The sequence below is a fragment of the Leucopleurus acutus genome, assembly GCF_964270905.1.
Source record: "Leucopleurus acutus genome assembly, chromosome: 14".
NCBI lineage: Eukaryota > Metazoa > Chordata > Mammalia > Artiodactyla > Delphinidae > Leucopleurus > Leucopleurus acutus.
Genome location: NC_139156.1, coordinates 1,425,644 through 1,445,956, shown reverse-complemented (window position 1 = coordinate 1,445,956; position 20,313 = coordinate 1,425,644). Strand labels below are relative to the sequence as shown.

Sequence of the window (20,313 nt, the reverse complement as noted above, 5' to 3'; positions counted from 1 at the left end):
AAGTCACCCCACAGTACTTGTAGCTCATCCACAAACCTTCGTGTTTGTTTTCCCAGTTGTCTTTTTCTCGCCCGGGATCCACGATGCATTTCATTGCCGCATCTTGGAATTTTTTTTTTTTTTTTTTTTTTTGGCTGTGTTGGGTCTTCGTTGCTGCGCGCGGGTTTCTCATTGCGGTGGCTTCTCTTGTTGCGGAGCGTGGGCTCTAGGAGCGCAGGCTTAGTTGTTCCACGGCATGTGGGATCTTCCCAGACCAGGGCTCGAACCCGTGTCCCCTGCAGTGGCAGGCGGATTCTGACCCACTGCGCCACCAGGGGAGCCCACTCCGTATCTTTCAATCTCTAACAGATCCTCATTTCCTCATGACCTTGACCTCAGACAGTTATTTTGTAGAACCTCCCCCAATTTGGGATGGCTTGATATTTTCTCATGACTAACCTACAGTTACACATCTTAGCAAGAACACAGAGATGTTGGAGTCAGATCCACGGTACCCTAGGTTCCCTTGGCGGTAATTTCCTGGGGAAGCAGTGACACCGGGCCCACGTCAGCAGCTGTCTGCCTGACGGTCACTCGTTCCCTCATCCCGTTTATTAATTAGATTCTGTCGGGAAGAACTGTCCCTTCCCCCGCTTACTTGGTCTCCATCAGTGTGGACTTGGGGATCCTGCTCCAGTCTGGTGACAGCCCATCACCACCAGGAACCTGTTACCAGGCTGACCCACTCTGAGCCACTGCAGGTCCCTCGGGTTGGCTCCGTGTCCTTCACCTCAAGCATGGCCTCACCTCCTGGCACCAAAATGTTCCTCATGCTGCCCTGGAATTCCCACTTTTCCAAGGAGCTCTGGTTTATGGGAGAATGGATTCGACCCCCAGGATCTGTGTTATTTTAATCCAAAATTGTCTGGATATTCTGTAAACTTGCTATTCTGTGAATAAAATGAATGATGCTGTTACTTGCATTAACATAAGGGGTGTGTGGAAAGGCTGTCGCCATTCTGCTATCCTCTTGCCCAAAAGGTCAAAACAAAACTACATATATAGTCACACATTTTAAAAGAATCAAACGTCCACTGGAATGTTGCAGTGAGAGGGGAAAACCTTGTGATTGGCTGCAGCAGGTACTTCCGGCCGCCATCACGCAACTCAGCCTGTGCCCTGGGGAGCGTCAGTAACAGGGCGGAGATGGAAGGAAGGATACATAACGTGGAGGAGAGGAATAGAGTAATAATCCAGCTAGAAGCCGAGAGAGAACTAAGATTTTAAAAAGTGAAGAAATCAGACGGCAGCTATTGGAATCAATCATAAATTAAAATCGGTCTCCAGAGAAGGAAGGGAGCGAGGCCGCGGGTGGGGGTGGGGGGCAGAGATTACACTTAATAGCTCAGAACTCCCCAGACCTGGGGGATGCCTTGCATATCAATGCACAGAGGCCTTCATCATGGGCCGGGTCACCTGAGTGATGGATTCACAGAGCTCTCCAGGGGTGCTGGCTCTGAGGACGCTAGGCCTTGCTGGAAGGTCCTGAGTGCAGCCTGTGCTCGTGACACTTGAACCGCCACCATTTGCTGTTAAAAGGGAATCATCCCCTTGGCCAGAGTGGGTCGGTGGGATGCAGGCTTAATGTTTTAGGGATAAATTACATAAAGAATCTTGATGCCGCTCCAGCAGCCGTCTCCAGATGAAAGGGCTGTAGGCCTCTACCGCCAAGGTAATTGTTCAAATAGAAACAAATATCTTAAAAATTAGAATGTTACATTTATTTAACACAACCGAATTTAGTGTGGAAAAGTGAAACAAATACAACAGCATTTATACAGTATATCAAAGGGGCGGCCTTAAAAACCATGCAGTGGGGATACACCTGGTTTAATGAAAAAGCTTGTGTGACGTACATAAATACCGTAACGAAGTATTTGGCAAAGATTCATTTGTTTTCTATTTCCAGGCTTTTAAAGTAGACGCAGAATAGCTTAGAATAAAGCTGATCCTAAGAGCACACAAACACTGAACACAAACAGACTGAATTAGCAATCCCGAGATAAAAGACACTGATCATCCGGCGGCTGCCGTCCAGGGTGGTCGTCAGTCTCAGCGAGAGGCCCTGTGCTGCACAAGGTGCCGGTGTGGGGACGACCTGGCCCGCCCGTGTTGCAGCCTGGATTCTACATGTCACGTCACAAAGAACCACCAGCACAGAGAGAGCTGAGGGGCGTCTGTAGTAGACGGATGCATCCACTTACATACGGTCTACAACAGGGTTGTAAGGCCACAGTGTTTATTCGGGATAAGCCCTCATGTAGTCCTTTTAATGTCAACAGTATTCGTTCTTTCAAAATACAGTGTTTAACTCAATCAATCAAGGTTGCAGATAATGTGTTAAAGTACTACATACATCATGGATACGTTAAAATTATTTGTACTTAAATATTTATAATATCCGAAGAAAGACTACCACCAAATTATTAATAGATATTAATCAATGACAGGCTTATTACTTATCCCATAAGTATGATTATGGGAGAGCATGGTCTTAGTCTTTATTTTACTGAGTTAGGAACGTGGCATTTACAGAAGAAATGACACAAGTGATGCAGCCACCCAAGGACCACGACAGCCTCCTCTGTACGCTGTGCTGCGGACAACACACATCCCCACTACATGAGAAAGCCGGACGCCAGTTCTTCATCAAAACGTGCTGGTGGATGTCGTCAGGCGCCTTCCAATGTAGATCCTTAACAGAAAAAGGAATTGGTGGTTAACGTGGTCTCGCAACTCCCGGGCAAGTCTGCACAGCTGAGACGGCAGCTGACGCTGGTCCCAGCTTATTTACGTAAGGGGACTGGCTCTCTTACACCCACTGTTAAAACTTGGGTTTTAGTCTTCATCAGTGTGTATACATTTCAGCATCTAATTTAGAAGAATCCAGTTGTGCTCTAACAGCCATGCAGTGGATACACTCAATACAAGCACAAAGGAGAGGATTCTACCCAACCTGAAATGCCAGTACTCCCGTCACTGTTTTTTGAACTGACCACACGCTGCTAGAAAGAGTTGCCTGCAGGACAGGTGATATCGCCAAGTTTATCAGCACCAACCTCACAAAGAGCCCTGCTGAGCAGTGAAGCCCACGCCCCCAGGAGCCCAGAACTGAGGGGCATATGGGCATCAGAGGGCTGTCCGGGCAGAGGGGGCTGGGGAGCACGTCTTCAGGCCTGCAGCCCAGCACGGGGAGCTTCCTTAGAGCAACTGGTCGGGGTGGGTTTTATTATCCTGACCGCTTTGGAGGCTGGTAAGAAGGGCAGACACCCCTGCTGGGGGCTGGCTGCAGAAATCCATCTTGACCTCAACCCGGCAGAGGCCCCCACAGAATCTGACTGCTAGTTGTGGAGGAAGCTCCAGAAATCAACCTCCCCGCGTGAGACTGGCAGAGTCTGACTCTGAGCAGCACTGTGCTGAGAGGGAAGGCCAGGGCAGAACCAGGAGGGAGAGGCCGGGGGCCTGGCCCCGCCAGGGAGCCCTCCCCCCGGGCAGGCAGGACTGTGGGCTGGGGTTCGGGAGGTCGGGAGGGACGCTGCTCTCGCCTCCCAGAGCAGGCGGGCTGGCGTCTCCTCTGCCACATTCACGAAGCCTGCGGTGGCACCAGCCCCCGTCAGGAGGCCATCTTGAGAATCCAGGCGTCCAGGAAGCCGCAGCCACAGAAGCCCGTCCGTCCGCACCAGGGCCAGGGAGACACCCCGCCCGCCTGGTCAGAGGCTGGGGACGAGCCCCCGAGGGCAGCTTCGGGCTCCTCAGCACGGTCTGGGCGCAGCGTCTCCGTGGCCCAGGCTGCCCCTCTGTTCCGCACGGTCGTCAGAACTGGCGCCCTCTTCTCACTGCTGAGTGGACGCCAACAGACACGTGCAGCCCGCGTTACTGACACCGCCCCCCTGCAGCCGCCCCGCGAGGAGTGAGGCTGACCCGCACCTGCGTGCAGCGGTCCAGGTCAAGCAGCCAGACGAGCGCCCCTGCGCGCGAAACCAGCCTCTGCTGCCAGACGCTCGGGGCAGCGCCGCCCCGGCTCTCGGCCCTGGGCTCTGTTTCCTGACCGGGACGGGCTGTTTCACACGCCCACGTCGCCCGTGCTTCTAAGACCTAGAAGGACCCCGCGCTGTGCCATCCACACGGGCAGTCACTTACTTACCCCAACCCGATGGCCAGCAGATGGGACAGCAGAAGAGACGGCAGAAAAACTTTGAGAAACTCCGCCGAGAAGATGCCCCCTTTCTTCATGACGCTCGTGTTCCGCATGCTGAGCGTGGGCGCGCGCTTCGGGCGCTTGAAGAGGAGGAACTCCCTGGGGGAGAGGTGCTGGTCAGCGGAGGCGTGCCGGGCCAGCCGGGCCAAGGCAGGCCCCCGGTGCAAACACTCACTTGGTCGGGGGCACGTTTTCCGGCCGGCTGGACCAATCCCAAATCCAGTCTGAGTTTTTCTTCAAGATGCTTTCGACTTCCTTCCTCCTCTCCATATAGTCTTCCTCAGACTGGGGCAGAGCGAATGGTGAAAGCGAAATGGTGCCTGCCGCACCCGCAGCAGGACGCTCACCTCCCACCCAAGCATCGGACCAGCAGGCGGAGCTCGCAGCCCAGCCACGGGGGGAGGCGAGGGCTGCGCCCCCCGGTTCTCCTCCCTCCTCCACACACATCGCCAGGCTGAAGGCCCCACTCAGACTCGAAAAGCCGCAGACACTGCCCCAAGGAAGCGATGCCAAATGAGGACAGACGTCCAGAGATGAAAACAGAAACCATCTAAAATGGCCCAAAACAGGGATGTGCCTAAGCAAGCAGGATACTGCACGGCAATGAAAGCAAGACACACTTTCATGTTAAACGGGAGAGAAAAAAGCCAAAAACTTACGTGTACCCCTGATTGCAGCTACAGTTTTTAAAGTATATAATACACTCATTAAAGAGCTTTTAAAAGCTGGATTATAGGTTTCTCCCCTACTTCTCTGCATTTGAACAACTCTGTACCTGATCATCTAATTCCTCCTTAAAATCAGGGGGGAGAAAAAATTGGTTCAAATTTTGGAAATACTCAAAAACACGGTACCAAAACCAACCAAACGCCTGGGCGCACCAAAGCTGGGGTGGACCCCACGTGTCTGGGGGCAGGCCGGGCGCCGCCCCTGAGGAGGCCTGAGCACCAGGGACTCCTGGTTTCCTCGGTGAGGGAGGCCTTGAGGGGAGACCAGCACGGGCGGAGGGGGGACCAAGTGGTACTGACCGAGCCCACAGTTCCTGACAGCTTTCACAGCGAGTCGGGGACCCACGGGTTCCTAAAATACACTCCCCAGGCATCACAACCAGAAAGGACCTGGCAAGGCCGCACTGGCCCCGGCCCAACCGAGGCCACCAGAGAAGCAGCACATAGGGCCCCAGGCTCTCTCCCACCCGCACACTGCCCAGCAGACAGACCCGCCGCCTGGCTCCCGGCTCCCCTCCCCCTGGCCACTCCCACTGTCTCCCTGGACAGCGTGTGAGGGCAGAGGCGCCCAGGCCACACGGCCTACCAACCTAAGCCCCTGCCACTTCCGGTCCAGCGTGGAGTGCGGGGCGTGCCCCACCCCCCCCACCCCCCGCTTCTGAGGGCTGGATTCCACAGAACTTGGTACAAACAGATCGCAAATGTGTGCACGTGCGCACCTTACCTGGGAGCTGTTCTTTTCTCCAAGACTATGTGTGTCTGTCTCAGAAGCTCTGTTAGTATCTTGTGGGGTCTGTGAGCGAGGTGGGCTTGGGGAAAACACAATGTGTTAACCTTCTGTCCACCAGGAGAAGCAAAACCCCACAGGCAGGGGCCACCCTCCAAGGCCGGGAGGCTCCCGCCAGCACCTGGGGCCAGGCCAGGGCCAAAGCGTCCCTCCACCTCGTCAGCTGAGCTCTGATGCCCCACAGTCAACAAGCAGAAGCAGGGGCCCAGCACCACACACACAGGCCCCAGTCGCTCCTCCCACCTAAGGGCGAAGGGCCCGCTGTCTCGGGAGGGCTGGACTGAGGCCAGGCGGGCGTCTGCAGCCGTGCCTGCTCCTACCTGGCCTGCCAGCGCCGGGATACACACGTTTATGCCCACCTGTCACAGTGAGAGCTCCTGGAGCTGCTCCGTCCAGATTCACGCTGGGCATCCAGCAGGATTTTTTCCATGTCGCCATTATAAATAGAAACAGAGTCTGGAGCGCTGCTCCCGCTCCCGTTACTGCCAAAGTGTAATTCTACCCAGGAGCCTGATGGGGATAAAAAAAGGACATGGTTGCAATTTTCCACCCACTCTGGAGTCTGGTCCTAACAAATAACCAGCTCGCGCCCCCATTCCCAAGACGTGCCGGGGACTCGCAAGGAACCATCGCCTTGAATCACGCTGCAACGCCCTTGAGGCCCATCTCTGGCACCTGCATTACAGTGAGCCTCCTCAGGGACCCTTGGGAGCCAAGGCAGTGCACCTGCTGCCACTCCCAGACTACCTGTGGGGTCCCAGTGACCATGACACTCTCCTGCACTCAGCGCTTAGAAAGCAAAGGGTGTCAGCAAGAGCCTTAGGGATTTACACACCAAGGAAAGCTTTACGACCTATTTACACATTCCAGCGCCACGTTCTGACCCTGAGGTCCCACAGGATTCATTACGATTACTGCTCTGTATCTTACATCAGATGAATAGAACAAAGGTAACTAAACCTGATTAACCAGAGCAAGCAAACCATCCCAAGTGCTCATCTAGCCAAGTCTGTGCAGCAAGTAAACCCAGCATTCTTTAACTCAAACTGAAAACTGACATGTATACACCCAGGTGTCATCAAAACAGAGAACTCCTTAGCGCCAAGGTCACCTGCTTACTAAATGTAGCACAAAGCAGCTACCACCCCAGATCCTACGAGCCGGCATTCGGAGCTTAGATTTGTGTCTCCAGCCCCACGACTTGGGAGCTGACTTGATGAATTCACCAAAGCAGCCAACAGCTGACCCGGCGGGCGCTCTGCTGCACCAGCCGTGCTGGGCTCTGGAATCGGGAGTGACCGGGGAGAGCCCCTCCAGGGGCACCCGTGAAGGGAGGCGTCCCCAGTCCGGGCACAGCCGAGGTCCAGGTGGGTACAGGCAGGGGAGGAGGTGCTGTCGCGCTCGGCTGTGTGTGTTTTGAGGGTTGACGGGTGGAAGAGCTGGAAGATGAGATCAACTCTGGCAAGCCCCACAGGAGGACAGGTGTGAACCCCAGAGAGGTCCTGAAGGGGTGAAAGTACAAGTTCTGTGCAGCGGGGCTGAGCCACCCACAGGTGTGCGGACAAGGCAGGCGGTCAGGGCCCGGAAGCAACACCTGGGGGCTTGGACCAGAGGGGCCCCCCATCCTGTTGCCGCTGTGCGGCGGACCCAGGCTGGCTTCCAGCGTTTCACGGTGTCCACAGGCTCTCACTTCTGAACCCACACCTAGGAGCAGGGTTCCAGGGTGGAAAAGTTCTAGGTGTGCGTTTAATGTGTTGCAACGCCGCTGCTTTCCGACGCAGCCGAAGCAATGTGAGCATTTCTGTTGGCTCACGCTTGGCATCGTCTTTAAATATAGCCGTTCTGTGGGTGTGTGGTGGTAGGTTATATGGTTTGTTCTGCGCCTCTCTGATTTCTACTGAGGTTGAACGTTTCCTCACTTGCTTACTGGCCATGTGGAGAGCATCTTTTTTGAAGCAGCTGTTGAAATCTGCTCCTCTTTCCAACTGAGCGGTCCACCCTTCTCCATCTAGCTCGATATTCAAGACCCAAGCTTTTCTTTTTTTGGCCGCACCGCGAGACTTGCGGGATTGAACCAGGGCCCCGGTGAAAGCGTCGAGTCCTAACCACTGGACCGCCAGGGAACTCCCGACACAAGCCTTTATTTATTTTTTATTTTATTTTTTTTTTGCGGTACGCGGGCCTCTCACTGTTGTGGCCTCTCCCGCCGCGGAGCACAGGCTCCGGACGCGCAGGCTCGGCGGCCATGGCTCACGGGCCCAGCCGCTCCGCGGCATGTGGGATCTTCCCGGACCGGGGCACGAACCCGTGTCCCCTGCATCGGCAGGCGGACTCTCAACCACTGCGCCACCAGGGAAGCCCCACAAGCCTTTCTTCATTTGAATGTGTTGCAGGTAACTTTCGCTGTGGAAAGACAGCCTTTCCACTCAAGCCTTTTGCTGAACATAAAAGTTCTTGCTTTCAATTCACTCTTCCACTGCCAGGCTCCGTTCACTGGCAAGACTGCCTCTGCGGTCCCCTCTGCCCCGTCCTGCTTCCCAGCTGGCCACGCACACAGGTCTCCTGGGCCCAGGGCGGTTCCTCTGCTGTGTGTCGTGGGTCCAGGCCTCTCCGGGGTGGGTGCAGGAGGGGGAGCGCAAACGCAGACCGGACTGAAACCCCGACCGAGGCTGGTGGTCACTGTACGGCTCCTCCAGGAACCATGACCCAGAGCTGCTGCTCCGCGCGGAAACCAGGGCCCCAGGGGCACCACACAGCACAACCCATTCGGGGCCTGGACCCTACACGTCAGCCCCTCCCCTGAGAGCCCGGGCCTGCCCTCAACAGCAGCTTGGCTGCAGAATAGGTCACATTCATCCGAAGAAAGCAAATCAAGGGGCCAGGAATGAACCGTGAACAGTTTATACCACGTCCAGCCTCCCACTTGGCTGCTAACAACACGATCACCAGCAGCTTTCAGATGCTGATACACTTCTCACTTCAGCCTCTCAAGTTACTTCACGTTGGCCTGGCCCGCACAAGGCAGGCCAGGGTCTGTCTGGGAGCCCAGGGCTCCCCGGACAGAAGCCAGGGCCACTCAGCCTCTGCAGGTCAGCAGAAGCTACAAGGACTCCATGCCATTCTTGAGACAGCACGTCTTGACTGGGGACCCTATTCCCACCTACTCTGGTGGCTGTGCAGGCGTTAGGAAAGCCCTGAAGCAAACCATAAGAGGCTCCACCGTGCGACTCCTTCACTAGCCCTCCTTCCTTCCCAGGAGCAACGTGACACTCGGCCCGGCAGCTCTGGCCCCCCACAGCATGGAAGAGGACCACGGCGCCCTGCTCTGGGCACAGTTCCATTTTTCTAGGTTCTCAGTCAGGTTCTGGGCCTGGCTGCCCAGATCACTTTTACTTACGGTGTCCGACATAAATGGAGTTTGAGGTGCAATGTCTTCTCTGACACCACTTCTGACATGAAATTGGGGCGGGGGGAGACCGACACCAATAAGCAATTTCCAGTACCACTGGCTGTCCAACAATTCAGTTCTGACACTACCTGGAGTCAGTGTCAGATCCCACAAGTTGAAGAGCTCTCAGTCCCACAAGACTGTCCCCCCATCAGACAGCCTCACATGCCTGGTAGACCAAGAATTCAGGGGTTCCGACAACCCCCACCCCCTTCAATAATTCACTAGAACTCACAGGACTCGGGAAATACCTGGCTTACACTTCCGCAGTCTCAGAAGGATTACAGCTCAGGAACAGCCAGGTGCACAGGGCAGGGTGTGGGGGGCGGGAGTGGAAGGGGACAGTTTCCATACCCTCTCCCAGGACCTCAGTGGGTTCAGCAGCCTTTTTCAAAGTTTCTTATAACCCGGTCTGCAGCCCCTCCCCTCCCGGTGGCGGTGGCGGCAGTGGGGAGTGTGTGCTGAGTTCCCACCCTCGTGCTCCAATGCGCTTTCCCGTCCCCACCCGGAGGCTACCTAGGGCCTCGTGAGTTACCTCATTAGCGGACTCAAGCGCTCACCAAAGGGGCTCCTCATGAATCACAACATCTCTCGGGAAATCCCAAGGGTTTTTAGAGCTGAGCTCTGTCTGGGTCAGGAACCAGGGACAAAGATGAAATATATTTTTCAAATTGAGATATAATGGACATATAGCATTATCAGTTTCAGGTGTATGTATATTATACCACAAGGGCCAACTCAAAACTCCATGGAGACAAATATATATGCTTTTTAGAATCATCTCATAGAAAGTCTCAAGCATCCTTCAGAAAAAAATCCCATTCTGGGGTGTCTACAGCAAAAGCTTTGGGTCCAAAAGCTGTATTCTAAGAAATGATTTACTAAAGGACAACAGTTTTATTATTAACCTGCAGCACCTGGGTAGGGAAAGCAGCTTCCTGGAAATTGAAGACAAGGTGTGCCATTAATCTCCTCGCATCTGCAATTAAGATCACTCACCTTCCTAAGCAAGAAAGACGGGATTCAGGTCCTGAAGGGTAACCTTGTAAGGCTTCCTCAGAATCCCAAATAACCTATCAGATAATTGGTGTAATTAGGCCTCAGGAAAAAAAAACAAAACAGGTGGTGAAGCCGCTGATCCAGGCAAGCTTCCCCGATTTCTGTCCCCGCCCACAAAGGCCTGTAATTTACGCCAACAAGACACAAGGCACGAACACAAGGCAGATGAGATGGAGGGAAAGCCTAGGCTACCAATATTACATCACCACAGAAAGAAAACCCACAGGCCTTAGAGTTAACCCATTTCTTTTTTCTTTTTTTTTAAATCTCCTGTGACCTCCACGATCCTTGGTCCCAAAGAAAATAAAGGCCATGTTTTGACTTTGATGACCTGTGGGCCCCAAGATTTGTAACTCAAAATGTTATCACATCTTAGAGCCCTAGAGAGGCTACAGGAATTACCCAAACACACAGCTACGTACTGCGTAAGCCACAGGTGCCATTTAATTCAGCTAAACTCTACTGCTGTTAACTGAGTGCAAGCTAGGAACACATGCAGAAGCGTTAACCGTAGTTCACAGAGCCACTGCTTGGTTAGTTGGGTGGCGGAATAGATTCCAGCTGTCTCTGATTTACCCAACTTGAAAACAGAGACAGACAGCAGTACTCTTTCAACCTGTGGAAGGAACCCTTACCCTATCAAGTACCTTTAATATAGCACCCACGCTGTTCATCCTAAATATTCTGCGCAAAGTTCCTGCCGCCACTGGGGGACCCCAGGCCCTCCTACATCCCGGGGCAAACACTCCCCTCCAGCCCCAGCTGGCAGAGGCTCCAGTAGCTCAAATCCAGACAGTATCCCTAGTCCGGGGTAGCAGGTCTCAGCCCTGGCTATGGAGGACCACCTGTGCTTTCCCCCCCATTCTCCAGAAGTCTAACCCAGCGGCCTGAAAATCCTTATTGGGAATGCTGCAGTGGAACCCTGGTACATTTATTTTGAAAAAGCCGTAACGGGGATGTCGGGCAGCCGGGGTTGAAAACTACAAGGGGACCGACCTACACGACTATGGGATTAATGAGAAGGTGGAATCCCTGAGGAGAACCCTGGGGCAGAGCAACTACCACCCTCATCAGAGGGCTTCTTCCCTGGGAGAGGTGGGATTTAAGAAATGACTGTTTTTAAAAGCTTCTCAAGTTAGATGGGACAGGAATGAGAGGCTCGACTGACAAGTGATTTTGAACATAAAGTCAAGCAGGCAAGTCATTCAGGTTCCTGGATCTTAACAGGAGCTGGCAAATCGCACCCAGCCTTCTGTCGCCGACGCGCCTGCCTGCCCTGCTTCTCACTTCACCTCTGGGCCTCACTGTGAACATCTGTGAAAAGTAGAGGTTGGGCCAGGATCTAGATGCCTGAAACCCCTTCCCTCCCAAACTGCATGGCACGAGAACTGCGAATTCTCTTCCTCTTCATATACCTTCAGCCGCTGGGTGCCTGGGACAGCAGAACCCTCTGGCTGCAGACAGAGCAGTGCGTGAAGGGGCAGGGGCTGTCTCAGGGTAAACCAGGAGCACCTTACTGCATTGACCCCCCCCAGCACAGCAGGGGTTGGGGGTGGGTCTTCTGGGAAGTAAGGTTCACAGCCCCTCCCATGATGCTGTGACACAGTATCACAAAACTCCATCTTCTCCCTGCATATTAGGGGTTGTTTATCTGAGGACAAGAAAGGCATATACGACATCTTGCTGCTGGTTCACAACTTTAACTAGAAGGGACCAGGGGGCCGAGAGGCAACGGCAACTTCGCTGTGAACTCAGGGGAAACATTTGGTCCGAGGATACAAGCAAAGGGGAAAAGGTTTGCCATTGTCTGCGGGCTCAGCTACCAAGGCTCTCCGTTCTTTCCGAGGTAAACAAGAGGTAATCAAATCAACACAGAGCAGAGGACAAGTGTCGCCCCAGCCACCAATCCCTGCTCGGATTCAGTTTCCCAGAGCGGCCGAGGCCCCACGTGACTCCTCCCACACCGGGCGGCCGGGGAGCGAGTGCCCCGCAGCACGTATGCCGGAGAGCGCAGCCCGGAGAATCCTCGACACTTTCCACTCAGCGTGTAACTGTCTTTTTATAGAATACACAAAACAGAAAAATCCTTTAACCCACGAGCTGGCACTCTGCATTGCCAATGACTCAGCAGTTTGGTCTGCCAATCGAGGACCGAAGATGGAGCCGCTCAGGACACTCCGAACTCTTCCCGACAAATCTGACCCACTAATAAACAGACCGTGTTAGCAACGAAGTAGTTTGTTAACAGGGCTGACTTTAAAAGACAGTTTAGAAAACACTCCTTGGATCTTCTGTAAGACAAAGATTCAATCCCTTAATCTGTTTCAAAGAAAACAGTCACTGTCGAAATTTAAGGAGCGACTGCAGGAGTTTTAAGCTGCGGTTGTAGTTTTAAATTATACAACGCAGTAGACCAAGTCTTGCCTAGTGAAATCTTGTTTTGAGGAATACGAGAAACTAGTAGCTCAAATCCAGACAGCATAAAGATTTTTAAATCTTAACGAAACTTTAAAATTCACTCTCTAAGGCGTCAACTGCCCTCTCCAAAACTTATTTACGAGCTCCCGCCGCCGCCTGAACTGTTGCTTCAGAGAATAAAGGTCGGCGCCCGGCCCCTCCTCCAACCCGTGGGCCTCGGGCTCCTCACCGGGGCCGGAGGCGGCGGCCCGGGGGCTGCCCCGCGGGGCCAGAGTCGCGTGGGTCAAGGCCGCCACCGGCCCCGGCTTCCCGGGAGGGGGCGGGGTGTATGCACCGCGGCCACGGGGCCTCGTGCTCCCCCGCGCAAGTCAACCCCGAGCTGGGCTCTGAACGACCCCCGGACGAGCGAACGTAACTAAGGAAAGGCCAGCCGCGCCCCCGGCCCAGCGTTTCAGGGCTCTTCCTCTCACGGCGGCTCGCCCCGAATCCCGGGACCCCGTCCTCCCCAGCCACTCCGGACCGAGCCGCGGACGGCTCACAACCCGAGTCGCCGAGTCCAACCGCAAGTCTGGGCGCCTGCTCGCCGGTAGCGGCACCGGCACCGAAACCAGCACCGGGCTGCACCTCGGAAGACCAGGCACCGCGCGGGCTTGGGACGACGTCGGCTCCTCGGTCGCCCCGACCCGGAGACGGGGATCCCTCCGCAGGCCCCTCCTCTGCAGGCCGGGTGCCTTTCCCGCAGGCCCCCCACACCCAGGCCGGCCCCCGGCCCCCGTTCACCGTGCAGGCTCTCCTCCGGCAGCCCGGGGGTCTCGCTCTGCGACATGGCGGCAGGGCGAGGGCGCTGCGGCCGGCGGGTCGGGGTTGGGGTCGCCGGGCGCTCCAGGAGGGAGAGGGAGAGGGAGCGGGAACGTCGCGGTAGCTAGAGCGCGGTCGGCCCGCGGCCCCGAATGACTGACGCTCGCGGCCGGAGCTCCGCGGATAAGCGGCGGCACCGCCCACTGGCCGTGGGGCGGGGCCTGCGCGTGCGCGAGGGCGCGCGGCGCGTGCCGCGCGTGCGACGCGTGCACGGGTCGGGACGCGAGGAGGGGTCCGCGCGTGCGCAGCCGGGCGGGGGCGGGGCGCGGGCGTCTAACAGGTGCGCGCGGGACGTGCGGGCACCGCCTGGAGACAGGCGGGCGGGAGGCGGGGCCCGGCGGGGTGACTCGTTTCCGCGACGCTGCATGAGGCCTGACTGCGCCCCCTCAGATACAGGGCCGGGGAAGGGATGGGGGTGCTGACAGTGGGGCTGCGTGTAGAGTCGGACCCGGGGCTGTGGCCCGCACCCTGCGGCCGGCGGCGAGGCCGCCCCTCACCTGCAGTGCAGCGACCACCTGCTGTAAATTGGACCGGCAGGAAGTCAGACAGTGTCTCTAGCAGCTGGTCCAGCAAACCACACATCAGCCCCTGGAACAATCAGCCCAAGCGTCCAGGACTTGGTCACTGACTGACAGCTTCCCCGATTCCTGCCCCTGTCTCCCACTCAGGACCAACCAGAGGAAGCCAAATATGACCGACGTTCGGTCCCCCAACCAAGCACCACTTCTAGTGGGCCGCCACACCCCACGGCCCCCGCCTCCGTGGGCCCACCTGAGCCCCTCCTCCTGGGGGCCCCCCTTCCCCGCCCGCCCGCCCTGGGTCTCTGTAAACACGCGCACGTGGGGCTCGCCGCTCAGCAGCTCTGAGTAGGAGCCACCGCTGTGCTCATTTGGGGGTTTGGTTTCCTTTCTGAGTGAGGATGCTCTTGGAGGGGCGTTGGTCTTCTCAGCTTTCTCTCTGGTTGTGGAAGCACCGGCCTTCCTTTCAGCTGGACCCTCATTCTCACTTGGTCAACGTGCATTTACCAGACGGCGCCCTGTCCCAGCCCTGCGCTAGTGGGTACAGCCGGGGACAACAGCAAGCAGCGTCCCCGCAGAGGACAAACTGCAAAGCCCGCCGGACAATGCACCTCTGCCCTGGTGCCTCTCCCAGCGCCTCGGTCCCCCTCACCCGGGAAGCTGCCCATATGGAGCCTTCCAGCCCATGAGCACCGTGTGTTTCTCTGTTATTTAGGTCTTCTTTGATTTTTCTCAGCAAGATCTTGTGGTTTTCGGTGTACAGGGCTTGCGCATCTTTTGTCAGATGTGTCCCTAGGTGTTCATATTTTTATGCTATTGTGGTTACTGTGGGTATATTTCATTTGGTTTTCGGTGTACAGGGCTTGCGCATCTTTTGTCAGATGTGTCCCTAGGTGTTCATATTTTTATGCTATTGTGGTTACTGTGGGTATATTTCATTTGGTTTTCGGTGTACAGGGCTTGCGCATCTTTTGTCAGATGTGCCCCTAGGTGTTCATATTTTTATGCTATTGTGGTTACTGTGGGTATATTTCATTTGGTTTTCGGTGTACAGGGCTTGCGCATCTTTTGTCAGATGTGCCCCTAGGTGTTCATATTTTTATGCTATTGTGGTTACTGTGGGTATATTTCATGTGGTTGCTCACTGATAACATGTAGAAATATACTGGCTACTGGGGTACTGTCGCATCCTGCAACCTGCTAAGCTCACTGAAACTTACAGATTTTCCAAGTCCTCTGAAGTGTCTGTAGGCAATTACCTGAAAGTGTTTAAACGGAAATGTTTCTCACTGCACCTGGTTTTCCCTCCCCGTGTGGAGCCCTCTACAACTCCCAGCAAGTTCCAGCACTCGGAGAACCCCACGTGAGAGAGGCCTGAGGCCTAGACTTTTGACAGCATCACTGTAAACATAATGGTTTGCACAGCCCAGAGCGAAGCTCCACAGCATCGAAGGGATGCGAGTAGGTGGAGGTGATGGTGGAAGGGGGTGGGGAGAACCTGTTCACAGGCAGGTCAGTTTTAGGAAAAGTTTAGGACAATTTATTTCAAACTATCCTGTCTCTCCCTCCTTGAAAAGCCTTCCCGTGTACCCAGGTGCTCCCCAGCTTGAGACCACCCTGCTGACGAAGCCCTTTTCGTGCTGGCACTGGTGGAGAGGGGGAGCAGAAGGTGGACAGGGCAGGTCTCCCCACTCACGCCCCCTGACAAGGTTGGAAGGCTAGGGGGCCGAGGGGAAGGGCAACGTTGAGGCTCTGTTCTGCCACCTAGGGGAGCAGACACCAGGAGGTGCTGTCTAAAGTTTATAGAACCAGAAATAGATACTTAGGTATATTATTTTAAAAGACCTAAATAGAAAGCATGTTTAGTTCCAATATCAAAACTAGGGATAAATCGATAGGGAAATGAGCTAATCTCTTATTTTTCATGAGGGAGTCAGTAGATGCTGTCCTAACTTGAAAAAGGAGTTATTCACATCTATTTTTCAAAGCTATGTTGGTCATTATCTGAAGAACTGGAAGCAGAAGTGGTTAAAAATGGCTGCTTCTCGGGAGTGAGATAAGAGATCTCCACTTTTCATTTTGTGACCTGTATTATTTTGATTTTTTTGTCTGGGTGTATATTATTTTGATTTAAAAATATTCACTGAAGCCATAGTGAGGAGGGGGTGTTGAAAAGACACGGGGGCCAGCTGGAGCTCTGTGAGCAATGACGTGGCAGTGGGTCATCACCCAAAGAATGAAATTCCCACGCCCACGTTAACGTAGATAAATGATTGAATAAGCAAGTAAACGAGGGAAAAGAGACAAACCTCCCACACAGAGAAATCCCGAGTAAGTGACGTAGAAGTCGTGCCCCCAGGAGGGAAGCACGACTCCCCCTAAGTGTGGACCGTGCAGAGCGACGTCCTCCCGAAGAGCACAGTGTGGACAGGGGAGGAGCCGCTGGACAGGAAGACACCTGACAGACACGGCCTCGGCCAGGTGGTCACGGTCAACATCGGCAGAAACGCGTCGTGTCAAGAGTACGCGCCCCTGAGAGGACGTGACGAGAAGGACACCTCCTCCGTGTCTTCCTTCTAGAAACACACCACCCCAGTTCAGCCACCAGACAAACCTCAGACGATGCCCAGCAGAGGGACATTCTACAAGCTCCCCGCTCCTCCCACCGTCAAGTCATCAAAACTACAGAAACACCGAGAAACCGTCACAGCCGAGAGGAGCCAAGGGGGACTCGAGTCTGAATGAAATGTGGTGCCCACGGTCGCCTCCTGGGGCTGATAAACACGAAGAAGATAAGAATAAAACACGCACTTTAATAATAATACATCAGTATTGGGACCTCCCTGGTGGCATAGTGGTTAAGAATCCGCCTGCCAACGCAGGAGTCACAGGTTCGAGCCCTGGTCTGGGAAGATCCCACAGGCTGCGGAGCAACTAAGCCCATGCACCACAACTACTGAGCCTGTGCTCTAGAGCCTGTGAGCCACAACGACTGAGCCCCGCGAGCCACAACTACTGAGCCCGCGCACCTAGAGCCCGTGCTCCGCAACAAGAGAAGCGACCGCAATGAGAAGCCTGCGCACAGCGACAAAGGGTAGCCCCTGCTCGCCGCAACTAGAGAAAGTCTGCAGGCGGCAATGAAGACCCAATGCAGACAGAAATAAATAAATTAAATAAATAAATGTTTTTAAAAAAGAAATACACCTGCAAACATACTGAGTAGAATGATAGCAAATTGAGCTCTAAAGATTAATACATTACAACAAGGAGGGTCTCTCCTGGGACTGTAAGGACGGCGTAAGAGTATATTTAATAAAAGATTAAAGAAGAAAAAATATCTTGATCATCTTATGAAATACCTGACAGATCAAAGATTAAGAATAGGGCTTCCCTGGTGGCGCAGTGGTTGAGAGTCCGCCTGCCGATGCAGGGGACGCGGGTTCGTGCCCGGTCCGGGAAGATACCACGTGCCGCGGAGCGGCTGGGCCCGTGAGCCATGGCCGCTGAGCCTGCGCATCCGGAGCCTGTGCTCCGCAACGGGAGAGGCCACAGCAGTGAGAGGCCCGCGTACCGCAAAAAAAAAAAAAAAAAAAAAGAAGAATCATTTTAGAAGCAAATAATTATTCAGTATGCATTCATGACAACACACAGACACCAAAAACAAGCTTGGTGAGCTGGGAAGGGGGTGGAGGCCCTCAGTTAATTAATTAATGTGTAGAAGACATTTAATAATTTTTGTTGGCTGCTCAACTCCTGAAGCCCTGCTCAGTGCCTGAATTCCCAACTTTTCATTTATAGGAACTTAAAATACTGGGTCTCACATCCTTAGCCTCCCTCCCAGGTGGGTAGGGGAAGAGCAGCTCTTCACTTCCTGGAGTAGCTGTGGTAGCGGCAGCCTCCAGTGCCTGGTGCCGCCTGGCAACGGAACAAGCGTTTGTTTTGTCCAGCGGTTTCCTAACTGGACCAGGTGTGCAGTCTGACTTCTGCTGTGCTGGCTGTGTAGCTGCCCTTTGTTCCCGCCATTTTTCATGGCTAGTCCTTGCGCCTCTCCAGCAATTCTGTGCACCCTCCAATATTCCTTCAGAAAAATCCCTTTTCCACTGACATCAGCTGGAGCTGGTTTCCTTTACTTCAACTATGAAGGGACTCACCTGAAACCTACAGCAAGCCTACTAACAGTGAAATGCTACTGCATTTCCATGCAGTCAGTAACGGGCCAGGGCACCTGTGACCATTCTGGTCTGGAGTTCTGAGGCAATGCAGGAAGGCAGGAAGGAGAAATGAAAATCTGGCATGTGGGATCTTAGTTCCCCAACCAGGAATCGAACCCATACCCCTTGCATTGGAAGCACGGAGTCTCAACCACTGGACCGCCAGGGAAGTCCTGAGAAATGAACATTTCAAGATGTCAAAAAGGAATATGCAAAACGGTCAGTGTTGACCCCCCGTCATCCCCACCCCGTGTAAGTTCCATGAGGGCAGGAACTTCCATTGGTTTCTTGGGTTCACCAGTGTACGATGAGCACCTAGAACCAGGCCTGACTTTTGGCAGGTGTTCAGGTAATGTTTGTTAATGAAATTAATGCATTAACAAAGAATAATAAAGTTGTTTACCTAGGAAGTTGAAGACAACCAATGGAGAGAGTCTGAACAAATAAGAATCAGTAAAATGTGTGTAGTAAGGCTAGCACAGAAGAATCAACTACTTTCTTCCAGATTAGCAGTTTGAAAGTGGAAAACATTCATAAGAGCAACAAACAGAATATCTAAGAATAAACTTAATAAGAATTGTTCAAGATACGAAGAAAATGGTTTAATTTTGCAGGAAAATTTGAAAAGGCATTATTTATGATTTTAAAGATACAGCATGTCCTTAAAAGAAAAAATTGATATGACAACCTCTGTCACCTTACCGTGCGTCCCACAAAGCTCTGAGCCTTGACATTTAAGGTGCCGTCTGACCTCACAGCAACCCAGTCAGGTGGGAGGATGGGAGGATTACTGCTCTTTTTAAAAAAAAAAATAAGAGGAGGGTACGGTTTACTGAAGTAAAGGGAATTTGGAGACATAAAGGGACTCGACGGGAAGGAGCCACCTGCAATCCACAGAGCAGGTGAAGGATTCGTGTGGGGAAGGTGTAAATGGCCCAGTACATCCCAGCAAGCTACAGACGACCCACCGGTAAGTGGACAAGAATGGGCACCTCACAAACGACAAACCCAAAAGGCCAGTGAGCACGTGAGAAGATGCTCCAGCTCCCACGGGGAGGGAGTCCCAGCTGAGACAGTGAAAGACCGTTTCTGTCTCAAGCTGTGACCACTGCCGGTCCTGTAGGTTCTCCAGTCTGCGTTTCAGCGTCCCCAACCCAGACCGCTCACCTCCACCCTCACGGCCCCGCACTGCCTTCGTCTCCATCCTCTGGTCGCCTGGTCATCCCTGCAAATGGCTTCAGGGCCCCGTCCCCTCTCCCAGCACAGCACCCACCTGCTTCCCCCCGCCCCCCCCCACACACACAGGGCACCACGCCTGCATCCAAGCAGCAAAGCAGAAGAGGGGACACGCCATGCAAACTGGTTTCATTTTCAGCTCGCGACCGCTCACTCCAAGGGGCCCTGGGGGCACTGCTCCGTTCCCCAGGCCCCTGGGCCCCAAGTGTCTGTTCAGTCCTTGCCCGGGGAGGAGGAGTTGGGGTGATGCCACCCACCCTGCTCTGGATAGAGGATGCGCTCAGGAGGACGCAGACTCCCATGGCCAGCAGGCCAAAGTGTCCGTTCCCCAGGCCCAGGTGGGCTCTGGGGGGTGGAGGGGGACCTGGGGGTGTCTAGGTCTGGCCAGCAGGGTCCCGGAAGGCAAGCAGGAGGCTGGAGGTACCGTCCGGCAGGGCAGCAAGCAGCGGTGACCCCACCGCCAGGGACCTCAGTTGAGAGGCCCAGCGTCCCCAGAGCCCCAAGGGACAGTCAGTGTGAGTGCAGCCCAGGCAGCGCCCGCTCTGCACTGACCCTTTAGGTCGGGGCTGTCACTGGGGAGGAGGGGCTGGAGGAGGTGTGACGGTGGCCCAGCCAGGGCCAGTGGAGGGCATTCTGCGTGACCCGGAAATGATTTTGAAAAGCCTCAGGTGGGGTCTCACAGGGGAAAGGAAGAGCTGTCCTGGGGACAGAATATGCACGTCATTTGTTTCCCTAGCGCCCTGGTGCTGCCGGTGGGGAGGCGGCCAGACATGAACGTGCGTGACCCTGACCGCGGGGGCCAGAACCTTCAGG

General features: G+C 54.5%; 1 protein-coding gene across 1 annotated transcript; it reads right to left on the bottom strand.

The window, feature by feature from the left end:
• Positions 1-1,776: 1,776 nt before the first annotated feature.
• BNIP3 (BCL2 interacting protein 3) lies at positions 1,777-13,614 on the bottom strand. Its single transcript, XM_082853823.1, has 6 exons — positions 13,458-13,614; positions 6,112-6,262; positions 5,690-5,774; positions 4,413-4,522; positions 4,184-4,336; positions 1,777-2,734 (listed from the first exon to the last, which is right to left on the bottom strand). Exons 1-6 carry the CDS (start codon positions 13,501-13,503, stop codon positions 2,689-2,691), a joined length of 591 nt encoding a protein of 196 aa, XP_082709949.1. The 5' UTR covers positions 13,504-13,614; the 3' UTR covers positions 1,777-2,688.
• Between the last annotated feature and the right edge of the window lie 6,699 nt (positions 13,615-20,313).

Bases quoted from the DNA above. Each gene is read 5' to 3' on its own strand.
- BNIP3 (XM_082853823.1), bottom strand. From the start codon at position 13,503: ATGTCGCAGAGCGAGACCCCCGGGCTGCCGGAGGAGAGCCTGCACG. The intron at 6,263-13,457 runs GTGAACGGGGGC...TATCCCCATCAG, and splicing joins GCCGGAGGAGAGCCTGCACG to GCTCCTGGGTAGAATTACAC. The intron at 2,735-4,183 runs GTAAGTAAGTGA...TTTTCTGTTAAG, and splicing joins CTGCTGGCCATCGGGTTGGG to GATCTACATTGGAAGGCGCC.